At 47.0% G+C, this 22,691-nt stretch overlaps 1 protein-coding gene and 1 pseudogene across 4 annotated transcripts in view; both read right to left on the bottom strand.

Moving 5' to 3' along the window:
- Nucleotides 1-3,948: 3,948 nt before the first annotated feature.
- Nucleotides 3,949-5,698, bottom strand: LOC118580006 (annotated as a pseudogene).
- A 10,799-nt stretch (nucleotides 5,699-16,497) lies between these two features.
- Dennd2a (DENN domain containing 2A) overlaps nucleotides 16,498-22,691 on the bottom strand; it is a 97,110-nt gene continuing 90,916 nt past the window's right edge. For all 4 annotated transcript variants that reach the window (XM_036180569.1, XM_036180572.1, XM_036180573.1 and 1 more), the window contains 4 exons: nucleotides 20,362-20,479; nucleotides 19,813-20,052; nucleotides 18,558-18,644; nucleotides 16,498-17,753 (listed from right to left, as the gene is read on the bottom strand). In XM_036180569.1, coding sequence (XP_036036462.1) covers nucleotides 17,722-17,753; nucleotides 18,558-18,644; nucleotides 19,813-20,052; nucleotides 20,362-20,479 — 477 coding nt within the window. In that variant the 3' untranslated portion in view covers nucleotides 16,498-17,721. The remainder of the gene's footprint in view (nucleotides 17,754-18,557; nucleotides 18,645-19,812; nucleotides 20,053-20,361; nucleotides 20,480-22,691) is intronic.

The raw sequence follows: 22,691 nt of genomic DNA, 5'->3' as shown, positions 1-22,691 counted from the left end.
CACTCAGAAAAGATTTGTCTCATAGTCATGGGATGGATATTAGGGCATACAGAAGGGGGCTCTGAATGGTTATTAAGAAGCTAAAGATAGGGCTGGAGAGCTGGCTCATTGGTTAAGAGCACTGACTGCTCTTCCAGAGGACCTAGGTTCAATTCCCAGTACCCACATGGCAGCTCACAGATGTCTGAAACTCCAGTTCCAGGGAACCGGACACCCATGGCAAAACACCAATGTGCATAAAAATTATATATATAAAAAGAAGAAGGAGAAGAAGAAGAAGAAGAAGAAGAAGAAGAAGAAGAAGAAGAAGCAGCTAAAGATAGTTCGAGATAATTTGGTTCCAGATCTGTAACTGGACACAGCCACGGAAATCCCAATCAGTCAGTGAGCCTTGGAACCTCTTTAAGGCAGGTGCTGCTGCCTGCTTTCCCCAAGCTGGGAACTTTAGTTTGCAGGAGGCCAGCCTGGCAGGAGCTGAAGACTGTTTTCAGAGCAGGTGCTTATGCTCGAAAACCTGCCACATTCTAAAAGAAATTAGGGAGCATGTGTGGTGCTGTAGAGCAGCTCACAGCGGCTTGACCACACAGCAGCCATGACAGGCCCAGACAAAGCTTCTGTGGCAGGCTTACTGGCAGGCAACACCAAGACTCAGGAAAAGCCATACTCAGACACCACCCAAGGGTGTGAAAGCACCTAACATCCCAAACATTCCAACCCTTAGAGAAGGTGGCCAGATGTCCCTGAGTCTGGCACACACATATTTTTGTTTTACAGATATCCCTAGACAAATGTCAGCCAATCAAGGTCCTGAACCCTGGAAATCCCCTCACCCCAACCTCTGCTATGATAAAAACTCTATGCTGCCTGGGCTCAAGGCTCTTTGCTCTCACCGCTGTGTTGGACAGACAGAGGGACCAAGCTTAGAGCTTGAAAATGAAGGTTCTTTGTTTTTACATACAGGATTCGATTTCCATGGTGGTCTTTTGGGGGTCCCTGTGATCTGAGCATAACAGTACATGCCTTTAATTTTTAAGTATAGCACTAGAAGGTAGAGGCAGGCGGAGTTTGAGGCTAGCCTGGTCTACACAGTGAGTTCTAGGCCAGCCCGAGTCCTCACAGTGAGACCTGATCTCTCTCTCACACACACACACACACACACACACACACACACACACACACAAAGTGGAAAGCACTAAAATGAGATTTATTCAACTTCAACTGGTCATTTACAATGGTGAAATCCAGGAAACCGCCCAGGTCCATGTTTAGAGTCCTAGAGTGAGATCAAAGTTTAAGCAAAAGGCTAAGGATATGCACAGATCTCATCCGGGAAGGTGGTTGGACAAGTTTTTGGAGCTCTGCCTCAATCTCTCTGGGAGACAAGTTCCCCCTCCTGCTGGTGCCTTTTCCTTCTCTCAGCATGAGATTCCTGGAGAAATTTCCATTTGTTTGGGGTCCTTTGTTTCCACAGTCTGATAGTGAGTTGAGAGACAAAAAAGCGTCCCTTTAAAACCCCTTCATTTACAGGTGGCACATGCATAGAGGCAGGTGGATCTCTGGTTCAAGGCCAGCCTGTTCTACAAAGCAACTTCAAATACATCTAGGGTTACTCAGAGAAACTGTGTTTCAAATAAAACAAAAGAATATCTTCATTTCTGTCAGGCCAGTTACACAGTGAGCCTAGTGCTGAGATTATGACTGTTTATAACCATGTCCAGATTCAGGCTGTGTTGGGCATCCTTTGGCAAACCAAACAAAGGACTTGGTGCATTATTGACAAGGACTCTACTCACTGGGCAAATTCTCCGATACTGGTTGTTTTTCTTTTTCTTTCTTTTCCTTTTTCTTTTTTGCTTCTTTTTGTTTTGTTTTGTTGTTTTTTGAGTAACTAGTGCTCTTAACCATTGAGCCCATAATTTTGTTTGTTGGTTTGTTTTTGTTTTTTGAGACAAAGTTTCTCTGCATAGCTTTGGCGCCTTTCCTGGAACTCACTCTGTAGCCCAGGCTGGCCTCAAACTCACAAACTCTGCCTCCCGAGTGCTGGGATTAAAGGCGTGCACCACCAATGCCTGGCCATTGTTTTAAATGTTAAAACATTTTAGGTACAACTGCAGGAGAAATAATACACAGACAGCTTGAACATAAAAACAGGCTATAATTTTAAAGTCCAGGATTATTTTAAACAGTAAAATATTTTCTCTGTAGAAAATAGAAAAATTAGTTATCTTGTTTATTATGTATATGTGTGTGGGTGCAACACGCCAGTCACCTGGGGTCTCTCGATCAGGTGTTAGACACCCCCCCCCACTTCCTCTTCCTTTGGACAGAGGCAGGGCCTGTTGTCAGAGAAGAAAGGCTTTCACCTGCATTTGCCCCTCACTTTACTGATGGAAATAGATGTAAATTTCTCTCAACTGAATTTCCAGAGCCATTCCCGGATCAGTCTGGTGCTTTGAGTGACTCTCTCCATTCAAGATGTGTCAGAGAAGCAAATGAGTTTGCATCTTCTTTCTGTGCCACCGAGACAACCATGTGACTGTACTCAATGCCCTGAACTATAGACCTAACAGTGTTATGCAACTTATATTCCCCACAAGGGAACCCTGTAATGGATTATACAGCGTGTTTTGTTTTGTTTTTTATTACATTGATTTATTTTAGTATGTGCATATACAGGTTGGAGGAGAATTTATGGAGTTCTCCCTCATCCCACCATGTGAACCCTGGGGTGGAATATATAGGTCATCAGGCTTCATGGCTAGGGTGTTATCTCACCAGCCTCTATTAATATTCTTGTTCGTGCAGTTAGGGTCAGATCCTAACATGCTAGGTTCAGGTACCCTTTAGCTATTGGCCAGCTAAAGAGACTGAATGCTGAGGGCAGAGAAAGGAAACCTGATCAATATGGACACACAGGAGAGAGTAACAGGGACATTCAGGAGTTATCCCCACCCACTAAAGGATCAGGGGTAAGGTTTAAGTCAAGGGTAAGAGGTAAAATCTCCGTACTGCAATAAATATCATCAGCAGAGGGGTTAGAGAGACGGCTCAGTGGTTCAGAGTCCTGGCTGCTTTTACAGAAGACCTGGATTTCGTTCCTAACCACTCACATGGCAGTTTACCACCATCTGTAATCCAGTTCCAAGGAATCTGATGCCCTCTTCTGGCTTCCTCAGACACCTGCACTCATATGGTACACATGCACACACTCAGGCGCGCGCGTGCGCGCGCACACACACACACACACACACACACACACACACACACACACACATATATACACATACACACAGAATACAAATAAGAGCCAGCATTGCAAGGCTTTTAATGTCACATAATTCTCAGGGGTAAACAGAGACACAGTTCTATGCTGTCACCAGGAAATTTCCTATTTTTCAGGAATCTCAACTCAGGCCAAAGCAGGCCTGTTTACTACATTTATTTATTTGTCTTTGAGACTAGTCTTGGTTCTACCTCCATATGTAGCAGAGTAGCAGAGGATGACCTTGAATTTTTGATCTTCCCGCCTCCAGTGATGGGGTTATAGTAATGTGCTTTGTCTGGCTGTCCTGGAGCTCACTCTGTAGACCAGGCTGGCCTTGAATTCACAGAAATCCGTCTGCTTCTGCTTCCTAAGTGCTGGCATTAAGGGCATGTCTGGCTAAAAGTGCTGTCTGTATAAATATTTTGATTAACGTAAAGTACCTTTTTCATTTTTTGAACAAACAAATAAGTCTTTTTGTTTGTTTGGTTTTGTTTTTTTGAGACAGGGTTTCTCTGTATAGCTTTGTGCCTTTCCTGGATCTTGCTCTGTAGACCAGGCTGGCCTTGAACTCACAAAGATCTGCCTGCCTCTGCCTCCCGAGTGCTGGGATTCAAGGCATGTGCCACCACCGCCCGGTTATAAGTCTTATTTATTAGGTTTGAAAGCATTTAACTGTGTAAAAATTATAGGGCAAAGGAGCCATATTTGAAAACAAACATGGATCAAAGTAGAACGCAGGACAGAATGAGCAGTTTCAGAACGGACCGAAGAGCTATAAGTAGTCAGAGCCATCAGAACTTGTACGGTCAGATTCTTAAGTGCTGACTTAGGCTTGTCCCACTGACAGATATACACATTCTTCAAAGTACGAGCAGCTGCGACTCAGGGCTGAGACCAGTGTTTCAAATTTGGGAACCATGGGTCACAGCACACTGATGAATCTGGGTTGTTGAGCACAATCAGAGTGTGTCCAAATTGCCTGTGTAGCCTGTGACAGCAATTGGACACAGGTGAAAAGGCTTGGGAACATCAACACACTGTGCATTTTGTCAGGCAGAAAGGAAGACTTCAGATTCTTTGGACAAATAGTGGGAAGTCTCTGTATTAAAACTTTCTGATACTGTCACTGCCTCTGACATGTTTCTCTCTCATAATGAAGACAAATCAGATGGACCTACAGGATGCTAGGCTGTGATGTAATGTTTAATCAGGAGTCAGCAAATGAAAGTCCTTTCTCCAAATTTCACTTTTATTAAAAGGTCTCTGTAAAAATCATCTTTCAAATATTCTTGCCTCAAAATAATTTCAGAACAGAGGTTATTATGCCAGTGCTAAAGGGGTATCATTGAAGTCTGTGGCCAGCCTGCCAACAAACTGTTGATTCCACCAATCGAGAATACGGCTACTACCACAGTTTCGAGCCAAATTTGAAGCAAGCTTTAATTAAATACTAGCCAGATGGAGGGGCTCTGGCCGGGTCCATTTAAATGACCCCAAGCCATGGTTTGCAGTGACTTAAGAAGGAAAACCCATAATTCATTGCATTTCCCATCAGGTCCAATGGGGCAAGCATACATCCTGATGTACCTCCAAGTCTATATCCAATCAGGGGCAAGAGTATGTCCTGACATATTTCCTGCCTCTGAACCTCCCTCCCACATGTGATCAAGTACATCCATAAACAATAGCCTCCGGCATTTCAGGAACTATCTGTCCTTGGGCAAGAGGCTTGCAGATCAGAGGCATTTTTGTTTCATGGATCTCTAAGGCATAGCAATTAAAACTTAAAATGTAACCTTGGTGGGGGCTGGAGAGATGGCTCAGAGGTTGGCTGTTCTTCCAAAGGTCCTGAGTTCAATTCCCAGCAACCACATGGTGGCTCACAACCATCTGTAATGAGATCTAGTGCCCTCTTCTGGCCTACATGCAGGCAGAACACTGTATACATAATAAAAATAAATAAACCTAAAAAAAAAAAAACCTCTTTAAAAAAAAATGTAACCTTGGCTTTCACAAAATCCAGGGGAGCAGCCAGGTCACCAGAGAGGGGCAGGACTGACTACCTTCCAATATGGAAGGTTAAAGTGTTGTGCCAGCGTCTGGAGACTCCCAAGTAAGACCACCACAGAGCCAATATCCAATGCAAAACACATAGGGGTTTATTGATTACAAGCAAGCCTGGGCTTGGTCTGTATCTAACGCTCCAACCCAGCGGGTGGAGGAGGATGGCCCTGATCTCTCAGAATGAGGGGTTTTAAAGGGAAAAACCACAAGCAGGGTGGTACAAGCCTTTGTGTCATATGATTAGGTGACAGTGCTTAACCTTTGAATATACTGGTTGAGGGTTACAGTTACCATTTTGGGGCAGGCCTGGACAAGTCCCAGGCTTTGTCCTTGAGCTGCCATGGAGGCTGGCTGGCCTACCACATTCATAGTGACCCATGCACGTAGCTCTAAGTTGGTGAGGGGTCCCAGACAGTAAACAACTGGCTGAACCTTGAGCAGTCAGAGTACATGCAGAAAGGGAGCTACTGCAAGGACTGTGTCTTTTGTTCATGGCCCTCCCACAAACTGCTTGCTCAAGTCTCAGGAAACTGAAACTGAGGCCTGATCTCTGAGAGAAGACTGAGCAGCCTGTTATGGCGTCTGCTTGGTCCTTTCAAAAGCACCTTTATGTCTCCTTGTCTCTTACCCTTGGCTCTTAAAGAAAACAATACAATCTTATTTCTTCCTACAGAGTCTGTAGAAACAGAGTCTGTTTCAGGAGAAAATGTGTCTCAGGATCCTTGTAGCTGAAGGTACAGGCCAACCTTTCCTTGCTTCTTCAGGACAAGCTGCTGGAGCTCTCATCCTAGAAATGGAGTATGTTCTAATGTGATGCCTGTGAGACCATATTCATTGAGAAGGCAAGCGTCTCCAACATCTTCTATAAGATCCTACTTCCTGGGGCCAGAGTGATGGCTTAGCAGTTAAAAAGTCTCACTACTCTTTGAGGGCAGGGGTTCAGATCATAGCATCTACACTGGGCGATTCACAAGTCTGTATCTCCAGCTCAAGAGTTCTGACACCCCACTTCTAGTGTCTGTACCCCCACAACAACCCAAATAAAATCAAGATTCTAGTTACCTACAGTCAGTCAAGATAGGCTTGGGGAAGCATTTATCTCTTCTCTTTGGAGTCCTGGGGTCCCTCACACAGATAAATGTCCAACGGGATGTTTCTCCAGCAATCCTGTTTTTCAGCCCCCATCAGGTCAAGTACAACAGACACAGACAAAGATACAAAACTAATAGTTCTGGTCCGTGGCCCCTGGATCATATGATGAGGAATGAAGTCTCTACACTAGAGTGCTGAACAAGCACGTTTATTAGAACCGCAGGGCGGTGGTGGCGCACGCCTTGAATCCCAGCACTCGGGAGGCAGAGGCAGAGGCAGGCGGATCTTTGTGAGTTCGAGGCCAGCCTGGTCTACAGAGCAAGTTCCAGGTGGCAAAGCACTGTGTTCTTTTAAATTGTCATATAACAAAGAAAACGAGTGAGGGAAAGTGAAAAGGGTGACTTCTTCCTGGTACACAAGGTGACTGAGTACTTTCTGGCGCTGGAACACTGTCATAAACCATTACAGTTATCTGAAGGCCATGGAGCAAGGAGACTTTGGTCTACAGTGCCCTGCAAGTAGAGTGCTTTGACCCCCAGGGCATCTGCAGCTGAGATTGTCAGAGTTTCTTCAAATAGGGTCTTGCTGGGACTGTCCCCTAACTAAGTTCCCTTGTCCCTTGCCTTAAAATGACACCTAACAAAAGAGTTACAGCAGCTGGAGAAATGGCTTAGTGTTCAAAAGCACTTGCTGCTCTTGCAGAGGACCATAGTTCAGTTCCTAGCATCCACATGGACAGCTTATAACTGCCTGGAACTCCAGCTCCGGGGATCCGATGTCCTCTTCTGGCCTCTGTGGGAACCTGCACATATGTGGCATTTACATACATAAATAAAGAGCAAATATTTACTTACTTTGTAAAGATTTTTTAAAATATTTATTCATTCATTCATTTATTTATTTATTTATTTATTTATTTATTTATTTATTTATTTATTTATTACGTACACAGAAGAAGGTGCCAGATCTCATTACAGATGGTTGTGAGCCACCATGTGGGTGCTGGGAATTGAACTCAGGACCTCTGGAAGAACAGTCGGTGCTCTTAACCTCTGAGCCATCTCTCTAGCCCTAAAGATTTTTTTATATTGTGTGTGTGTGTGTGTGTGTGTGTGTGTGTGTGTGTGTGTGTGTGTTCTGTGCACATGAATGCTGGTACCCACAGTCCAGAGATGTTAGGTTTCCCTGGAGTTGGAGCTACAGGCAGTCATGAGCTGCCTGATGGGAGTGCTGGTAACCAAATTTGGGTCCAGCACAAGAGCAATATGAACTCTTAACCACTGAGCCTTCATCTCTCCAGCCCCCAGACAAAAACAAAAACAACAAAAAGAATTACTTTAATTCACAGTGCATCCAGACAGTAGGAATTCTCCCCCTGGTTCTTTGAGACTGGGTTTCTCTGTGTAATAGCTCTAGGTGTCCTGGAACTCGCTTTGTAGACCAGGCTGGCATTGAACTCACAGAGATCCGCAGATCCACCTGCCTCTGCCTCCCAAGTGCTGGGATCAAAGGTGTGCGCCACCACACCTGGCTTCTTTTAATGTTTTAAATGATGTATATGTGCATATGTCTGTATGTGGGTTTACGCATTGAGTGCTGGTACCCTCAGAGGCCGGAGGGATCGGATTTCTTGGAGCTGGAGTTACAGGTGCTGCTGAAAACTGAACAGAGAGTCTCTGCAAAAGCAGTCCTCGATCCTCGCCAGTGAGCCACTGCTAAACTGAGAATCGTGACAGAAAGACCGGTCCCACGATTTTTGAGCCAAATTTGAAACAAGCTTTAATTAAACACTGGCCAGGATGATGGGCTCTGACCAGGACCATTTCTCGGTTCCCAGGATGGAAAGTCACATCAGGTCCAATCAGGGGCAAGCATACACCCTGACGTACTTCCTGCCCACGTGCCCCTCCCCATCCACATGTGATCAAGCACATCCGGTGTAGACGGGTCAACAAATGCAGAACAAACAGCAACTCATTCTTAACTGTCTTATCTGCAAACAGAACTCTTAACCTGCAAGGGATATTTTGTCTGTTTGGGTTCTAATTAACTGCCACGGTGTATTGTTCTTATTTCTGGTTTGCTGCCACACCGGCCACACCGCTTCTGCAGACTCCTCTGTCTCTACTTCTAACCATGTATTTCTGGCTTAATTGCTGGCCAGCAAGTGCCCTCTGAACTCAGATCCTCACCCACACCAGAAAGACGATGTCAAAACAGGCTATGTAGAAAGCACAGAAAATGAACTCTGCCAAACAAACCAAAACCTTCCTGTTCCAGGACTAACAATGGTTCAGTGAACGGCTTAACCAAGCCTTCAAAATGAACTTTTCAAATGTACCTTCGTCACAGATGAGCACCAAGAACACAAAACGAAGCTCTGCACTGTGAGGCTTTACCAGGAACTCTCACATCATAAAACTGAACAGCTAAAGGACTGCTCATATACAAGAATAGTCAAAATCCAAAAAGCCTCCTTCAATGAATTAATATGCATTTGTAGGTAACTGACATCCAAGGTCAGTGAACGAGGGGAAACTCCCAGCAGCTGAGAATCCCCCTGATTTCCAATTCAGAGTATCAGCCATGAGTCTGCTTCCTAATGATGCTCCAGGGATACCAGATCCATAAGTCTTTTTTTTTTTTTTTTAATTTTTTTTCAAGTTGTGTGTGTGTGTGTGTGTGTGTGTGTGTGTGTGATGTTTGTGGGTGTCCATGGAATCTAGAGGTGTTGTATCTCCTGGGGCTGTAGTTAAAGGCAGCTCAGCCACCTCTCATGGGTGCTAGGAAAGCAATGCTTTTTTTTTTTTTTTTTTTTTTGGTTTTTTTGAGACAGGGTCTCTCTGTAGCTTTGGAGCCTGTCCCAGACTAGCTCTGTAGACCAGGCTGGCCTTGAACTCATAGAGATCCACCTGCCTCTGCCGCCCAAGTGCTGGGATTACAGGCATGCGCCACCACCACCCGGCTCAGGCTAACAATTTTATACAGAAGATGAAATAAGCCATCTGTGGAGGAACATTTAGGGGGCAGAGGCAGAAGGATCCAAGTCTGGTCTACATCCTTCCTTCTTGGCCAACCAGGGCTGTGTGCAAAGATGCTTTGAAAAAAGAAACAAAAAGCTGAAACAAAAGTCAGGAAATATGTATGCATTGATTTAAGCTATCAGAAGTGTGTGAAATCTCTTCCAGTGAGGCACATCCCTCCTCCACCCGAACCCAGAGACCCCTCTCTCTTTCTCTTCCCCCAGCATTGGATTCCTGGGCAAATTAACTGAGGGAGGTGGTCCATTGTTTCACTAGTCTAGAAGATCTCTCTTGCCAGGCTGTTATAGGCTTGGGGTCTCCATGTTGCCCAGTGTAAGGAATGGATGGTTATGGTCCATTTTCTTCCTTCCTTCCTTCCTTCCTTTCTCTCTCTCTCTCTCTCTCTCTCTCTCTCTCTCTCTCTCTCTTCCTTCCTTCCTTCCTTCCTTTCTCTCTCCCTCTCTCTCCCTTCCTTCCTTCCTTCCTTCCTTCCTTCCTCCCTCCCTCCCTCCCTCCCTCCCTCCCTCTCTCCCTTTCTCTCTCTCTCTCTCTCTCTCTCTCTCTCTCTCTCTCTCTTAAACTGAGGATCGAACCCAGGGCCTTGTGCTTACTAGGCAAGCGCTCTACCACTGAGCGAAATCCCCAACCCAAAAAAGCATTTTTTTGTTGTTGTTGTTTTTGTTTTTTGAGACAGGGTCTCTCTGTGTAGTTTTGCACCTTTCCTGGAACTCCCTTTGGAGACCAAGCTGGCCTCAAACTCATAGAGATCCGCCTGGCTCTGCCTTCCAAGTGCTGGGATTAAAGGCGTGTGCCACCACCACCCGGCTGGTCCATTTTCAATATGAAGCAGGCTTAGAGTACATCGGAGTTACAGAGGTGCAGGAGATGCTAGCCCCCTCCTTCCCTTAGCTGGGGGCTAGCATCTACTTGTCTCAGAATTCTGAGAGCTAGTAAGTTACAGGTGGTCTTCTAAGTGACTGAGCCCAGGATGGGATGGGAGTGTGGGGAGGTTAATCCCAAAGACGGGAGGAGAAAGACCATTGACCCAGATGACCATGGCCAAATTAATTAAAGCAAGCAATTAATTCAAGAAAGCCTTTTTATTTGTCCATATGGGCTGCCTTCCCCCAAGTGCGGGTTGGAGAAGTCGGTATTGGATCTGAGGAAGACAAGGCTTTTCTAGCTCAGGGTTAGGGGGTTTCTAAATGGGGGATTGGCAGGCAAAATCAGAGGGGTTATAAGAGCAGGACAGACAAGTTAGTCCTAATGACCTCTTGAAAGAAAGACAAGACTGCAAGGTGGGCATAACAGATAGTAGGGGTCATAGCATGGTAGGCACAGGTGGTCAGATAACTGTTGTGGAATATTCCTTTACACTGTGCAAAGGTGTGTCATTGTGATTGGTTTAATAAAGAGCTGAACGGTCAATAGCTAAACAGGGAGAGGTTGGGGCGGGACTTCTGGGAACAGAGAGAGAACCCTGGGGAGAAGAAGGTGGGGTCACCAGCCAGACACAGAGGAAGCAGCATGAGCAATACAGAGAGATGAGGTAACAGCCATGTCACTGACTGTAGATTAAAATAAATGGGTTAATTTAAGTTCTAAGAGCTAGAGGGATAAGCTAATTAAGCCAAGGGCAAGCTTTCATACTTAAGAAATCTCCATGTCATTATTTGGGAGCTGGCTGTACAGAGACTAATTTGTTACATAGAACCTTTTGAAACAAAGGTAGGGTTGCAAGATGGTTATGAACAACTTTTTGAAACAAAAACATGATTGGCATTCCTAGAACAGGCAGTACAGAACCATTTGTAGTTACGGTTACAGGTGGGGCATAGTCCAATCCTAGTTTAATGATAAACAGGAATGAACTTAGTTTGTCTGTACTAGAAGATGGCTTTCAAGTCTAAGATGGAGGCAGGCTGGTTCTTCAGGGGCAATCTCAAGCCCCAAGTTGTTCATTGGATGAGGCTTTGTGTCCTAGGTCAATGAGATGAGGCGTTGGGGGTGTGGAAGTCCCAGCCAGTAGAAGGGGATATGAATTTCTCCCCATCTGAGGACGGTGTCCTCTGTCAAATCATGCTCCAGCCACTTCTGCCTTTTCTCTACACTGGCATCCCTTTCTGCAAAACCGTTTCCACACACCTTTAATCCCAGCACTTGTGAGGCAGAGGCAGGGCAATTCTATGACATTGAGACCAGCCTGACTGACAGTTCCAGGCTGGTTAGGGATACATAGAGAGGGCCTGTCTCAAAACCAAACCAAACAATAGCCCACAGAAAAACCAAACAACAATGACAAACCCACCTCACCCTTTCTAGTCTCTTGAATCTGTCACGCTGTTTTCAACATGGCTAGGAAACTCACCAGCTTCACCAAGAGTCGTGTTAACAGATGCTGACTGCAGGGCTGCTAAGAAAGCCATCTCTGGCCCTGGTTGGACTTTCCCCATAGGCTGATAAGGCAGAGAGGTAGGGTGGAGAGCAGCCTCAGTCCAGAGCTCTGGGCTCTACAGTTCCCAGGGAAACTTGAGGAATTGGGTGGGCAGGGGCCATCCTGGTTACACGGTGGCCTGTCCCTACTGGTCTGCTGCTCTTTTAGCTCGTATGTGAGCATGGTCCTGCTGCACCACAGTCCCTTGCTTAAGCACTAACCTAGGTCTATGTGAGTCTGCAGTGAATCTGTGTTCTCCTCCAAAAGAACCAGCTAGCCCAGGCTCTGCCCAAGGGGTAAGTGAGTTAGCCCTGCTGGGAAGGGACCACGGCTGTGAGCTTTGGTTGTAGTACTCAAGGCTGTTCTCATAGACTTTGTGCTGGGGTCCATTAGGAAAAGGAGAGAAAGAAGGGTCAGGTAAGGAACACAGGGAAACTGGCACCAGGCCACTTAATTGTAGCCAGAAGTTGGCAGCTGAATTCCACTTAATGGCCTGGGTGAGGCCAAGGTGTGGTCCCTGGAGAGCCATGGAACAGAATTAATTGGCCTTGACAGGTGTGGGCAGTAATGGCCCTGTTCACTTGCCTTGTTTTGCCTTTTCCTGTTCTTGCCTCTGGTCAGGCCTGGAGTGACCCCGCCCATTCACCAACATCTACCTCGCTGGGAGCGCTGCAAAATGGATGTGCATTCTGTTTTGGGTGAAGGAAAACATTTGGGAATACAAGAGAGGTTGTGATTGTACAGCATGAATGTACTGCATGGCCCTGAATTGTTTATTTTAAAAAATGGCTAATTTGGGGGCTGGAGAGATGGCTCAGAGGTTAAGAGCACTGGCTGCTCTTCCAGAGGTTCTGAGTTCAATTCCCAGCAACCACATGGTGGCTCACAGCCATCTGGAATGAGATCTGGTGCCCTCTTCTGGCCTGCAGGCATACCTGTCTCATGATTTTCATTGAAATTAAATAAGGAAATAGGAGTAGAAAATGCCAAGACTGCGGGAGTGTGCAGGCTGATCATGTACTGGCCTGGGGCTCAGGGAAACAAAGACAAGAGAGCAGATTATGCCACACACCCCAGCCTCTGCAGCCCCTAGAACTCTTCATGTGGTCTCCTTTGTAGCACCTGCCATAAAGGGCTTGATTAGCATGCTGCAGGTGCCTGGGATGAAGAAAAAGCTGTCTCCAGCAACAATGAGGTCTCTCCCTTTGAGAAGGAATGTCATGTCATGCATTTATTGGTTTTTTTGTTTGTTTGTTTTTGTTTTGTTTTGTTTTTTCCCCCGAGACAGGGTTTCTCTGTAGCTTTAGAGCCTGTCCTGGAACTCACTTTGTAGACCAGGCTGGCCTTGAACTCACAGAGATCCACCTGCCTCTGCCTCCCGAGGGTTGGGATTACTGGCATGCGCCACCACTGCCCAGCTTCGTGTGTGTGTGTGTGTGTGTGTGTGTGTGTGTGTGTGTGTGTGTGTGTATGTGTTAATGCCCATGTGCTTGCATGCAGGTGCCCCAGAAGAGGGCATCACCCCACCCCACCCCACCCCCCACCCCCTGGAGCTAGAGTTACAGGCAATTGTGAGCTTCCTGATTGGCTAACAGGAGTTGAACTCTGGTCCTCTGCTGTAAGAGCAGCAACTGCTCTTAACCACTGAGCCAGCCCTCTAGCATTTCTGTTTTGTGTCTTTTTTCCTGTTTAGTTTTAGTTTTAAATGTGTACCTGTGTGTGTATGCATGTGTGGTTGCCATTATTTGTTTGAATAGTGTGTGTGTGTGTGTGTGTGTGTGTGTGTGTGTGTACATGCACATGTGTTCTATGGTCTGTTAGTGGATGTCAGAGGGCAATTTGTAGGAGTCCGTTTTCTTTTTCTACCATGTGGGCCTGAGGCTTGAACTCTGGTCATTAGGCCTGGCACAGGTATCTTACTCACTGAGCTCCATACTGACCTCCACCTTATTTTTTGTTTTAATTGTATTTTAGTGCTTATTCACGTATACCTTTATGTGTACATGATATGTGTGTAAGTAACAGTAAAGGCCAGAAATGGGTATTGAATTCCCTAGAATTGGAATCATAGGTGGTTGTGAGCCACCATGTGGGTGCTGGGAATGAATCTAGGTCCTTTGGAAGAGCAGAGGACTTGACTGCTGAGCCGTTGCCCCATAGCCCCCATATAATGGGTCTATCTGTGGAACGCCAGGCCCTGAATAATGACAGGGAGACTTCTTATTAAATATGAAAGCTTGGCCTTAGCTTAGTCTTATTCCCAACCAGCTCTTAAAACTTCTATTAGCCTGTTTGTATTTATCTTCATTTTTGTCCTGGGGCTTGTTACCTCTCCTCAGTACCTGACATCCAACTTCCTCTGAGGCTGGCTGGTCAGTCTCTCAGGTCAGATTCTTTCCCAGAGTTCCCATCTCTGTCTGCTAAGCCCCACCTATGCTCTCCTGCCTAGCTATTGGCCATTTAGCTCTTTATTAAACCAATCAGAAGGAGCTTTAGGGAGGTGAGGCAAAACAGAGACACATCTTTTGTTTGTTTTTCAGAGCTGAGGACTGAACCCAGGGCCTTGCGCTTGTTAGGCAAGCGCTCTACCACTGAGCTAAATCCCCAACCCCCAGGGACACATCTTTACATAATGTACAAAGAGATTATCCCAACACCCCATTTTTTTTTTTTTTTCCGAGACAGGGTTTCTCTGTGTAGCTTTGCGCCTTTCCTGGAACTCACTTGGTAGCCCAGGCTGGCCTTGAACTCACAGAGATCTGCCTGGCTCTGCCTCCCGAGTGCTGGGATTAAAGGCATGTGCCACCACTGCCCAGCTCAACACCCCATTTTTTTTCTTCTCCTTTTTTTTAAAAAAAAAAAAAATTAATTTGTGGCTGGAGAGATGGCTCAGAGTTTAAGAGCAATGGCTGCTCTTCCAGAGGTCCTGAGTTCAATTCCCAGCAACCACATGGAGGCTCACAACCGTTTGTAATGAGATCTGGTGCCCTCTTCTGGCCTGCAGGCATACATGCAGGCAGATCACTGTATACATAATGAATAAATAAATCTTTATATCCTCCATGGTTCTGTGGGTTGCAGTCTGACTGTTCTTTGCTTTATATCTAGAATCCACTTATGAATGAGTATATACCATGTTTGTCCTTGTGGGTTTGGGTTACCTCACTCAGGATGATATTTTCTAGTTCCATCCATTTGCCTGCAAACCTCATGCTGTCATTGTTTTTCTCTGCTGAGTAGTACTTTTGTGTTGTATTTTTGAGACAAATTCTCTTTTTGGTTTAGGACTCACCTATTAGGTTGGCAGGCCACTCGAGGCAGAAGAACCTGCCCATCTCTACTTCTCCAGTGCTGGGATCACAAATACATAAGGCCTGAATTTATTTATTTATTTGTTTGGCTGGTTTTTCAAGACAGGGTTTCTTTGTATAGTTTTGATGCCTGTCCTTGATCTTGCTCTATAGACCAGGCTGGCCTCAAACTCACAGAGATCTGCCTGCCTCTACCTCCTGAGTGCTGGGGTTAAAGGTGTGCACCACCACTGCCAGAATGTGTACCTTTTAATAGGAACTACAGGACAGTTTTGGATAAGCCTCAGGAGGCAGGATCTAAAGACTAGGGGGGCTCTGACATCATCCTCCACATCATGCATTCTAGCAGTCCTGTTTCTCAACTAAGGGCACTGTCTATCTAAATCTGCCCCATGGTCAGGGGGTGCATGCCTGTGACCTTTTGACCGGGAAGGTTCAAGCAGGATTTTGGCAAATTCAAGGCCAGCCAGACAGTATTACTACCCGCTCCCATCAAAACCAACCAGCAGGCACACAGAACTGGCCTCAGACTGTGGGCAGTCATTGCAAAGCTACTGCTGTTTTTTTCTTTCCCCTTCCAACTCTTCTTGGTCTAATCTGCTGCTTTCCACGCTATGGGTATTGTTGATTTTCTTTAAACTTACGTAAGTGTGAGGCAGGGTATTTGGACAGAGGATATTCATGTTCTAATAAATTAACCAGGCTCAGCTAATGGTTTTTGTTATTTGTGCACTTGATCAGACAATAGTCTCATGACCTGCATGTGTACTTCCTATGAGTATATTTAACATAAGAGAGTAACAGACACATTAATTTCTGTTTAAATGGTTTTTGCTTCATTTATATGTTTGCACATGTGCACAAACACATGGCATGACACATATGGAGGTCGGAGGACACCCCGTGGGAGGTGGTTCTCTTCTTCCACCATGTGGGTCCTGGGGATCGCACTCAGGGGTCAGGCCTGGTGGTGCCAGGCCTTTCAATGGCTAAAGCCATTTTGTCCTTCTTATCTCATGGATATGTTCAAAGTCAACTCACCAATCCTTTGAAGCATTCAAAAATAGCGTGCAATGTGTGCGTGTGCGATGTGTGCGTACAGGGTGTGTGTGCCAACATATGTAGAGGTAAAGGGACAACTCTGTGGAGACGTCCACTCCTTCCACCTTATGTGGAGATTGCCTTCAGGCTGCCAGGCTGAGGAGCCGTCACCCGAGGAACCACCTCCCTGGCCCGATTCTTTATGCATGCAGCGTGTTCCCCCTTTTCATATAAAGAAAATTGAAAAAAGCCTCTTCATGTACATGGTCTAGCACATTTCCCCAAGTTTATTTTTGTTTTTGATTAAGTCAAATACAAAAACTTTCATAAAATATTCTACACTCACTAGGAATATTGATAAAGATATTTATTATTTATTTATTTATTCATCCACTTGGAGTTCTTAAGTAAAACAGTGTAATAGAAAATAAGTTAGAAAAGAATGTATATTCCAAAATACTAAAAGTGATCACTTAGAGGCAGTATAAAAATACACAGGATATTGCTATCAGTAAAGTTAACTAAACTGAGGCGCTTGTGTGAGCCCCCAAGCTCACATTCTTACTCAGGCTTCCCCCAAGGCCAGCCACACACCCCTGTTAATCCTGCCCCACTCCAGGCCAGGTGATCCAGAAGTAGTTACTCACTGTGGCATCCACTGGGGGCCCAGGAGTATTGGGGTGGTCGCCCGAGGCCAGCCTGAGAACTGTCCTGAGCTGTCCACAGGGCTCTTGCAGACTCCCACAGTCCCCCACAGGGCAGCTGACTGTGACCCCTCCAGTCCCTCCCTCTCAGTGAGAGAACTACTTCAGAAGCCTCTCCCATCTATGTCGGCTATGAGGAATAGGTTCACAGCAGTGGTCGAAACGCCATGGTTAGGCCACAGGAAATAGACATTTCAGAACCCTAAGAACATTTTGTTAACAATGAACAAGATTTCCTCTTTTTATGTGTCCCTAAAAGCCACAGGCTGTCTGGGCAAGAACGGTTCTATGTGACTTTCTTTGAAGGAGCAAAAACCCCCCAGTCAAGAACAGCGAAGTCCACAGTCTCTGCCACCAGGTGGCGTCATAGACCAGTCCGGAATAACCGGGATCGTGGGCAGCCACATCTAAGATGACTTCTGTGGTGGCCACTCTTCCTATCTTCTCCCTCCTCCTGGCTCCATAGCTGACGACCGGCTGACCCAGAAAAGATGAGGTAGGGCAGGAGAGAGTTTTCTTAGCCCTGGCAAGACAGAAGGAAGACCCAAACACCTTTCTTCTCCTTCTCTTTTAATAGCTAGGATATAAAGACCCCAGAACCAACCACAGTAAGAACAGCTGCATGGTGGCAGGTTCCTTCCAGGGCTATCCTGAGCTTCTGCCACCTGCCGAATTCACAGGCCCCATCCTGGGAGGAAGTGGGGACAGCCATCAGCCCACAGCCTCTCAGAGCTGTTAGAAATGTGTGGTCCCAGTGGAGAGGATTTCCCTTGAGCCAAGATGAGGGTTATTTCTTGTGGAGAAACTTCATTTTATTCCCTAAAAAAGAAGGTGAGAACATCTTATAGGGGAGGGAGAGAGGAAGGCGAGGGTACAGGAAAGCACACATGTGGGGGGGGTTAAGGAACAACTCTGGAGTCGGTTCTCTCCTACCACTTTTTTTGGGTTTTTTTTTGTTTGTTTGTTTTTAGAGACAAACTCTGTGTAGCTTTTGTGCCTTTCCTGGATCTCACTCTGTAGACCAGGCTGGCCTCGAACTCACAGAGATCCGCCTGCCTCTGCCTCCCGAGTGCTGGGATTAAAGATGTGCGCCACCATGGCCCGGCTCTCCTCCCACCTTTACATGGGCTTTGGGAACTGGACTCAGGTCCTCGTACTGTGTACTGTGTACTGTGTGGTGTCTTTAGCCGCTGAGCCACCTTGCTGGTTGCTGAACTCCCGATTTTTCTGCCTTCACCTCCCAAATGCTGGGGGTGCAGGCATGCACTACTGCCAAGCCTGGGCTCTCTTTTTCTCAGGAGGACCTTCCTGCTGATTAAACTGTAGTCCTGATGTTTCTCTTCTTACTTCCCTACCCAGGGGAACTTGCAGGCTGGGTGGAGTCCCACCTATGTCCCGCCCTGTCTGGCCCAGGCCTACTTCCTCTCTTGGGTTCCCAGAAGACTCAGACTGTGGGAGGATGACAGTGAGGCCACCCCAGGGCCTAGGGACAGATGAAGAGAGGCAGTCAGTCTAGCGCCAGCTTCCTGTTTCACTGAGGCTTCCTGGCTCTGGGCACTAAAGTGGTTAAGAGTCCAGGGCGGACAGTGGATCTGAGGCTGGTGACAGGGATCCAGGCCTTACCCAGACCCTTGAGGAACTTATTGACTCCGCTGTGCTCTCCGCTGGGCAAGGTTTCCAGGTACTCCTGGGCTCGGACCTCAAACAGACCTGAGGACGAGACACCCGGGGACATTTTAGATCCTCACCTTTGTGTGTCTGCACACACCTTCCTGGCTGGAACGGGAAAGCGAAGCCGCGCTTCTGAGATGCAGCTCTGCCTATAAACATGCTTGCAAGCATGAGGGTTATGAGGATTTTTACTGTCCTTATAATTGACACCCCCCCCCCAAGAGCTGTAAAGCCCACTCACACATAAGATCCCGTTTCACTCCTGTGATCTTGTTTTTTTTGAGACAGGGGTTCTCTGTGTCCCTGGCTCTCCTGGAATTCATCCTGTAGACCAAGCTGGTCTTGAACTTAGAAGTCTACCTGTCTCTGCCTCCCTGCCAAGTGCGGGGACTAAACACGTGTCTCATCACTCCGGCTCCTGCTACCTTTTTTTTTTTTCCCAATGGTGACTTGTAACCCTGGCTGAAACGCACCTGACAGCTCTTCTGAAGAGGGACCTAGAATAGGCCTGTCCTCTCACACCCTCTAATCAAATCTTTATCAGAGCCTCAAGTATGGCTGCCTGTCTCTCCCGTGGAAATGGCTATGGGAGTGCAGGGCTGAGCTGAGTTCCTAATACCAGAGAAGTCGTCTGGGCTCTGGGTGCCATGCTGCAGAGGTAAGCGCCTTCCCTTCCCAGGCTTAGCTCCCATCAAAACCATCTTTACCAGTATTCCTAGATTTTAGACCCCAGAACGTCCAAGACAATGGACAAAATGGGCCGGACGGTGTCTCCGGCATTTCTCGCTCCTGGCTCCCTTCCTCCCTAGAAGCACGATGGCACCTAGGCAGACAGGGACAGGGAGAAGTTTTCAGAATTCAGAGAAGGAGGAGGGCGAAGAAGGGCTGGCATGGATGGCAACTGAGGCAGGATGTCCAGATTCTGCAGTGCTGGCCCAAGGCCACAGGAACCGGATCAGAGTCTCCTGAATCTTTACCCCTTTACAGTCTCCGGGCAGGAAGAAGGGCAGAGGGGGCTGCAGAGAAGCAGGGAGGGAGAGGCACAGCCTGGGAGGAGAGGGGCAGGCCACGTTCAGCGTTCAGTGTGGCGTGATGGCAGCTCCTGTGGAGGCTGGAAACTGGTACTGCCTGCATCCTTGGCTACCTCTTCCTGCACGCTCTCCAGCCCTCTACCCCCATTGCCCCGGCAAGGCTTTGGTGCTCTAACCTTTGGCATTCTGCCTACGTAGTTCCCGCTCCTGGATGAAGCCACGGAAAGTCTGGGTCTCCATGAAGACCTCCAGGAAGCGTCGCAGGCTCTTAGAGGAGACAGCTTTTCTGAAGGCCTCTCGCTGCAGGCTCCTCTCCTCGCCCGAGGTCAGGAACAAGGAGTAGTGGCCCACAATCTCCACAAAGAATCGGACAAAGGCTTCTGATACCACCTCATTCAAGGGGCTGGACTCAGGGCCTGAGCAAAGGGGCGCAAAGGTCGTAACCGTAAGCTTGGAGGGCCAGAGCCCAAGATAGTCAGCTATTGATTACAGCAACAGCTACTTCCCGCCACAGCTTCTTCCCACCTGTGGCCAGCCAAGAGAAAGGGCCCCTAAAAGTTGTCCTTGCCCCCTCCGAGGTATTTTAGCATCTAGATGGAGAAAGTGGGGAAATTCCCACAATATTGTTGGAATGAAATCCAAATGGAAGGTTGAACCCTGCTTTTTCTCCTCATGCCCTACTTTCTCACCCAACCAGCCAGCTGTTCCCAAGTCCTGGCATTTACCATGCACGCACTCCAGCGGGCCTCCATCCTGGTCACAGGCCAGGTCATTCCTCTGCTCCAGAATGTGTTCCAGGGCTACCTGAAGCTTCCGGGGCAGAATGGAATCCTCGTCCTCCATCTGGAAGGCAGGAGATGCAGGTGGGCACAGCTACACCTGGCTAGCCATGTGCCAGTCCCATCTCTGGGCAGGCAGCTCAGCTCACAGTTTAAACTTTGTGTGTGTGTGTGTGTGTGTGTGTGTGTGTGTGTGTGTGTGTGAGAGAGAGAGAGAGAGAGAGAGAGAGAGAGAGAGAGAGAGAGAGAGAGAGAAAGGTCTCACTGTGTAGCCCTGGCTAGGCTGGGACTCACTACGTAGACCTAGACCAGGCTGGCCTCAGACTTGCAGAGATCCTCCTGCCTCTGCCTTCTGAGTACTAGGATCAAAGAGGTATGCGCCACCACGCCTGGCTTTTTAGTTTTTGTTTGTTTTTTGAGCCAGGGTTTCTGTGTAGCCCTGACTGTACTGGAACTCACTCTGTAGACCAGACAGACTGGCCTCAAACTCAAAGATCCTCCTGCCTTTTCCTCCCCAGTGCTGGGATTAAAGGCATGGGCTACCACCGCCCAGAGCTTTTCTTGTTTTATTAGTGAGTGTGCATGTGTGTGTGTGTGTGTGTGTGTGTGTGAGTGTGTATGGTTTTCTTGTTTCACCACGTGGGTCCTGAGACTTGAACTTAGAGCATTAGGCTCTGGTAAGAGCCTTTTACCCACTGAACCATCTTACATAGCCTCAGCTCCTAGTATAGTAGAAGGGATATGCTTACAGTCAGAAATTTGGGGTTCAAATCCTCATTCTAGCTCTTCTAAGCTGTGAGAGCCTCAGAGCTTTCATTTGTAAGACGGGCCACCAATCAGTACTGGCTTCATCTTAGAGATTACATTTTATACAATTCTCTGTGAAAGTGTTGGGACTCTGTGGGTTCTCAGGAGCTCTTCCCCACCGCCTCTGTCCTGAAGGGCAGCCAGCACCCATGGAGACCTGCTAGGGAGGGTATCAGTGACCTGTGAAGTGCCTTGGCACCTGGGCCTGTGAAGTGACAGCAGCCTGAGCTGGTGGTGCAGGTGACATAATACTCAACCAAAAATAAATGTGTATTAGTCTCTCTTGTAAGGAAAATACTATGACCCATACAGAAACAAACCAAAGTGCTGGGCATGGTGTCTGAAGTCTGTAATCCTAGGAATCTGGGAGCTTAATTCCCAGGCCAGGCTAGCCTGGGCTATAGTCAGACCCTGGCTCAAAAGGCAACATCTAAACAACAAAATCACTGCTGCCACTGCTGCTGCTGCCGCCGCCGCTGCCACCACCACCAAAACAACCACCAAAACCACCACCAGTACCAGCACCACCAAAACCACCACCACCAACAACAACCACCAAAACAACCACCAAAACAACCACCAGTACCAGCACCACCAGCACCACCAAAACAGCCACCAAAAAAACACCAGCACCATCATGAATGTCTGTAAACCATTTAAAATCATTCCATCTGTTTCTAGGATCCTCCTAAGACATACCTAATGTTTTAGTAGGTTTTCCTGTCAATGTTTTTGGGAGGTCAGGCTCTTACTATATAGCCCTGGAAGTTACTATATAGCCCAGGCTGGCCTTTGACTCTCAGAGATCTGCCTAGCTCTGCCTCCCCAGTGCAGGGATTAAAGGCGTGCACCACCACCACCTGGCAAAACACATACACTTTTAATTATTTTATTTCATGTGCACTGATGTTTTGCCTGCATGCATGTTTGTGTGAGGGTGTCAGAGCCCCTGGAACTAGAGTTACAGACAGCTGTGAGTTGCCATGTGGGTGCTGGGAACTGAACCAGGGTCCTCTGGAAGAACAGCAGTGCTCTCAACCACTGAACCATCCCTCCAGCCCCATCCTGTCAATATTTTTAAGATGTGCACACACACAATTTTTTTCTACTTGTTTCTTTTGTCCTTCTCTTACTTTTCTTAGAAAAAAAATATCAGGCTGAGGGAATGATTCGCTGGCAGTTTCTTGTCTAGCATGTTCAAGTCCCGGGCTCCCTCTCCAGTACCAAAACAAATAAGCAGAAAAGAAATGAAAAAAAAGTGTATATATATTTTTTTAATGTCTCTATATCCCAGGCTGGCTCTGAACTCATTACCTCACTGTGTGGCCCAGGTAGCTTTAAATTGAAGGCAATCCTCCTGCCTCCTCCTCTTCTCAAGGGCTGGAATTACATATATAAGCCATACCTAGCTTTTGTCTGTTTTTGAGACAGGGTCTCCTGGAACCCTCCATCCTCCTGCCTCCTCCTCC

This window comes from Onychomys torridus, chromosome 3 (genome assembly GCF_903995425.1).
Source record: "Onychomys torridus chromosome 3, mOncTor1.1, whole genome shotgun sequence".
Lineage (NCBI taxonomy): Eukaryota > Metazoa > Chordata > Mammalia > Rodentia > Cricetidae > Onychomys > Onychomys torridus.
Note: the sequence above shows the minus strand (reverse complement) of the source record. Positions and strands in the feature narration are given on the sequence as shown.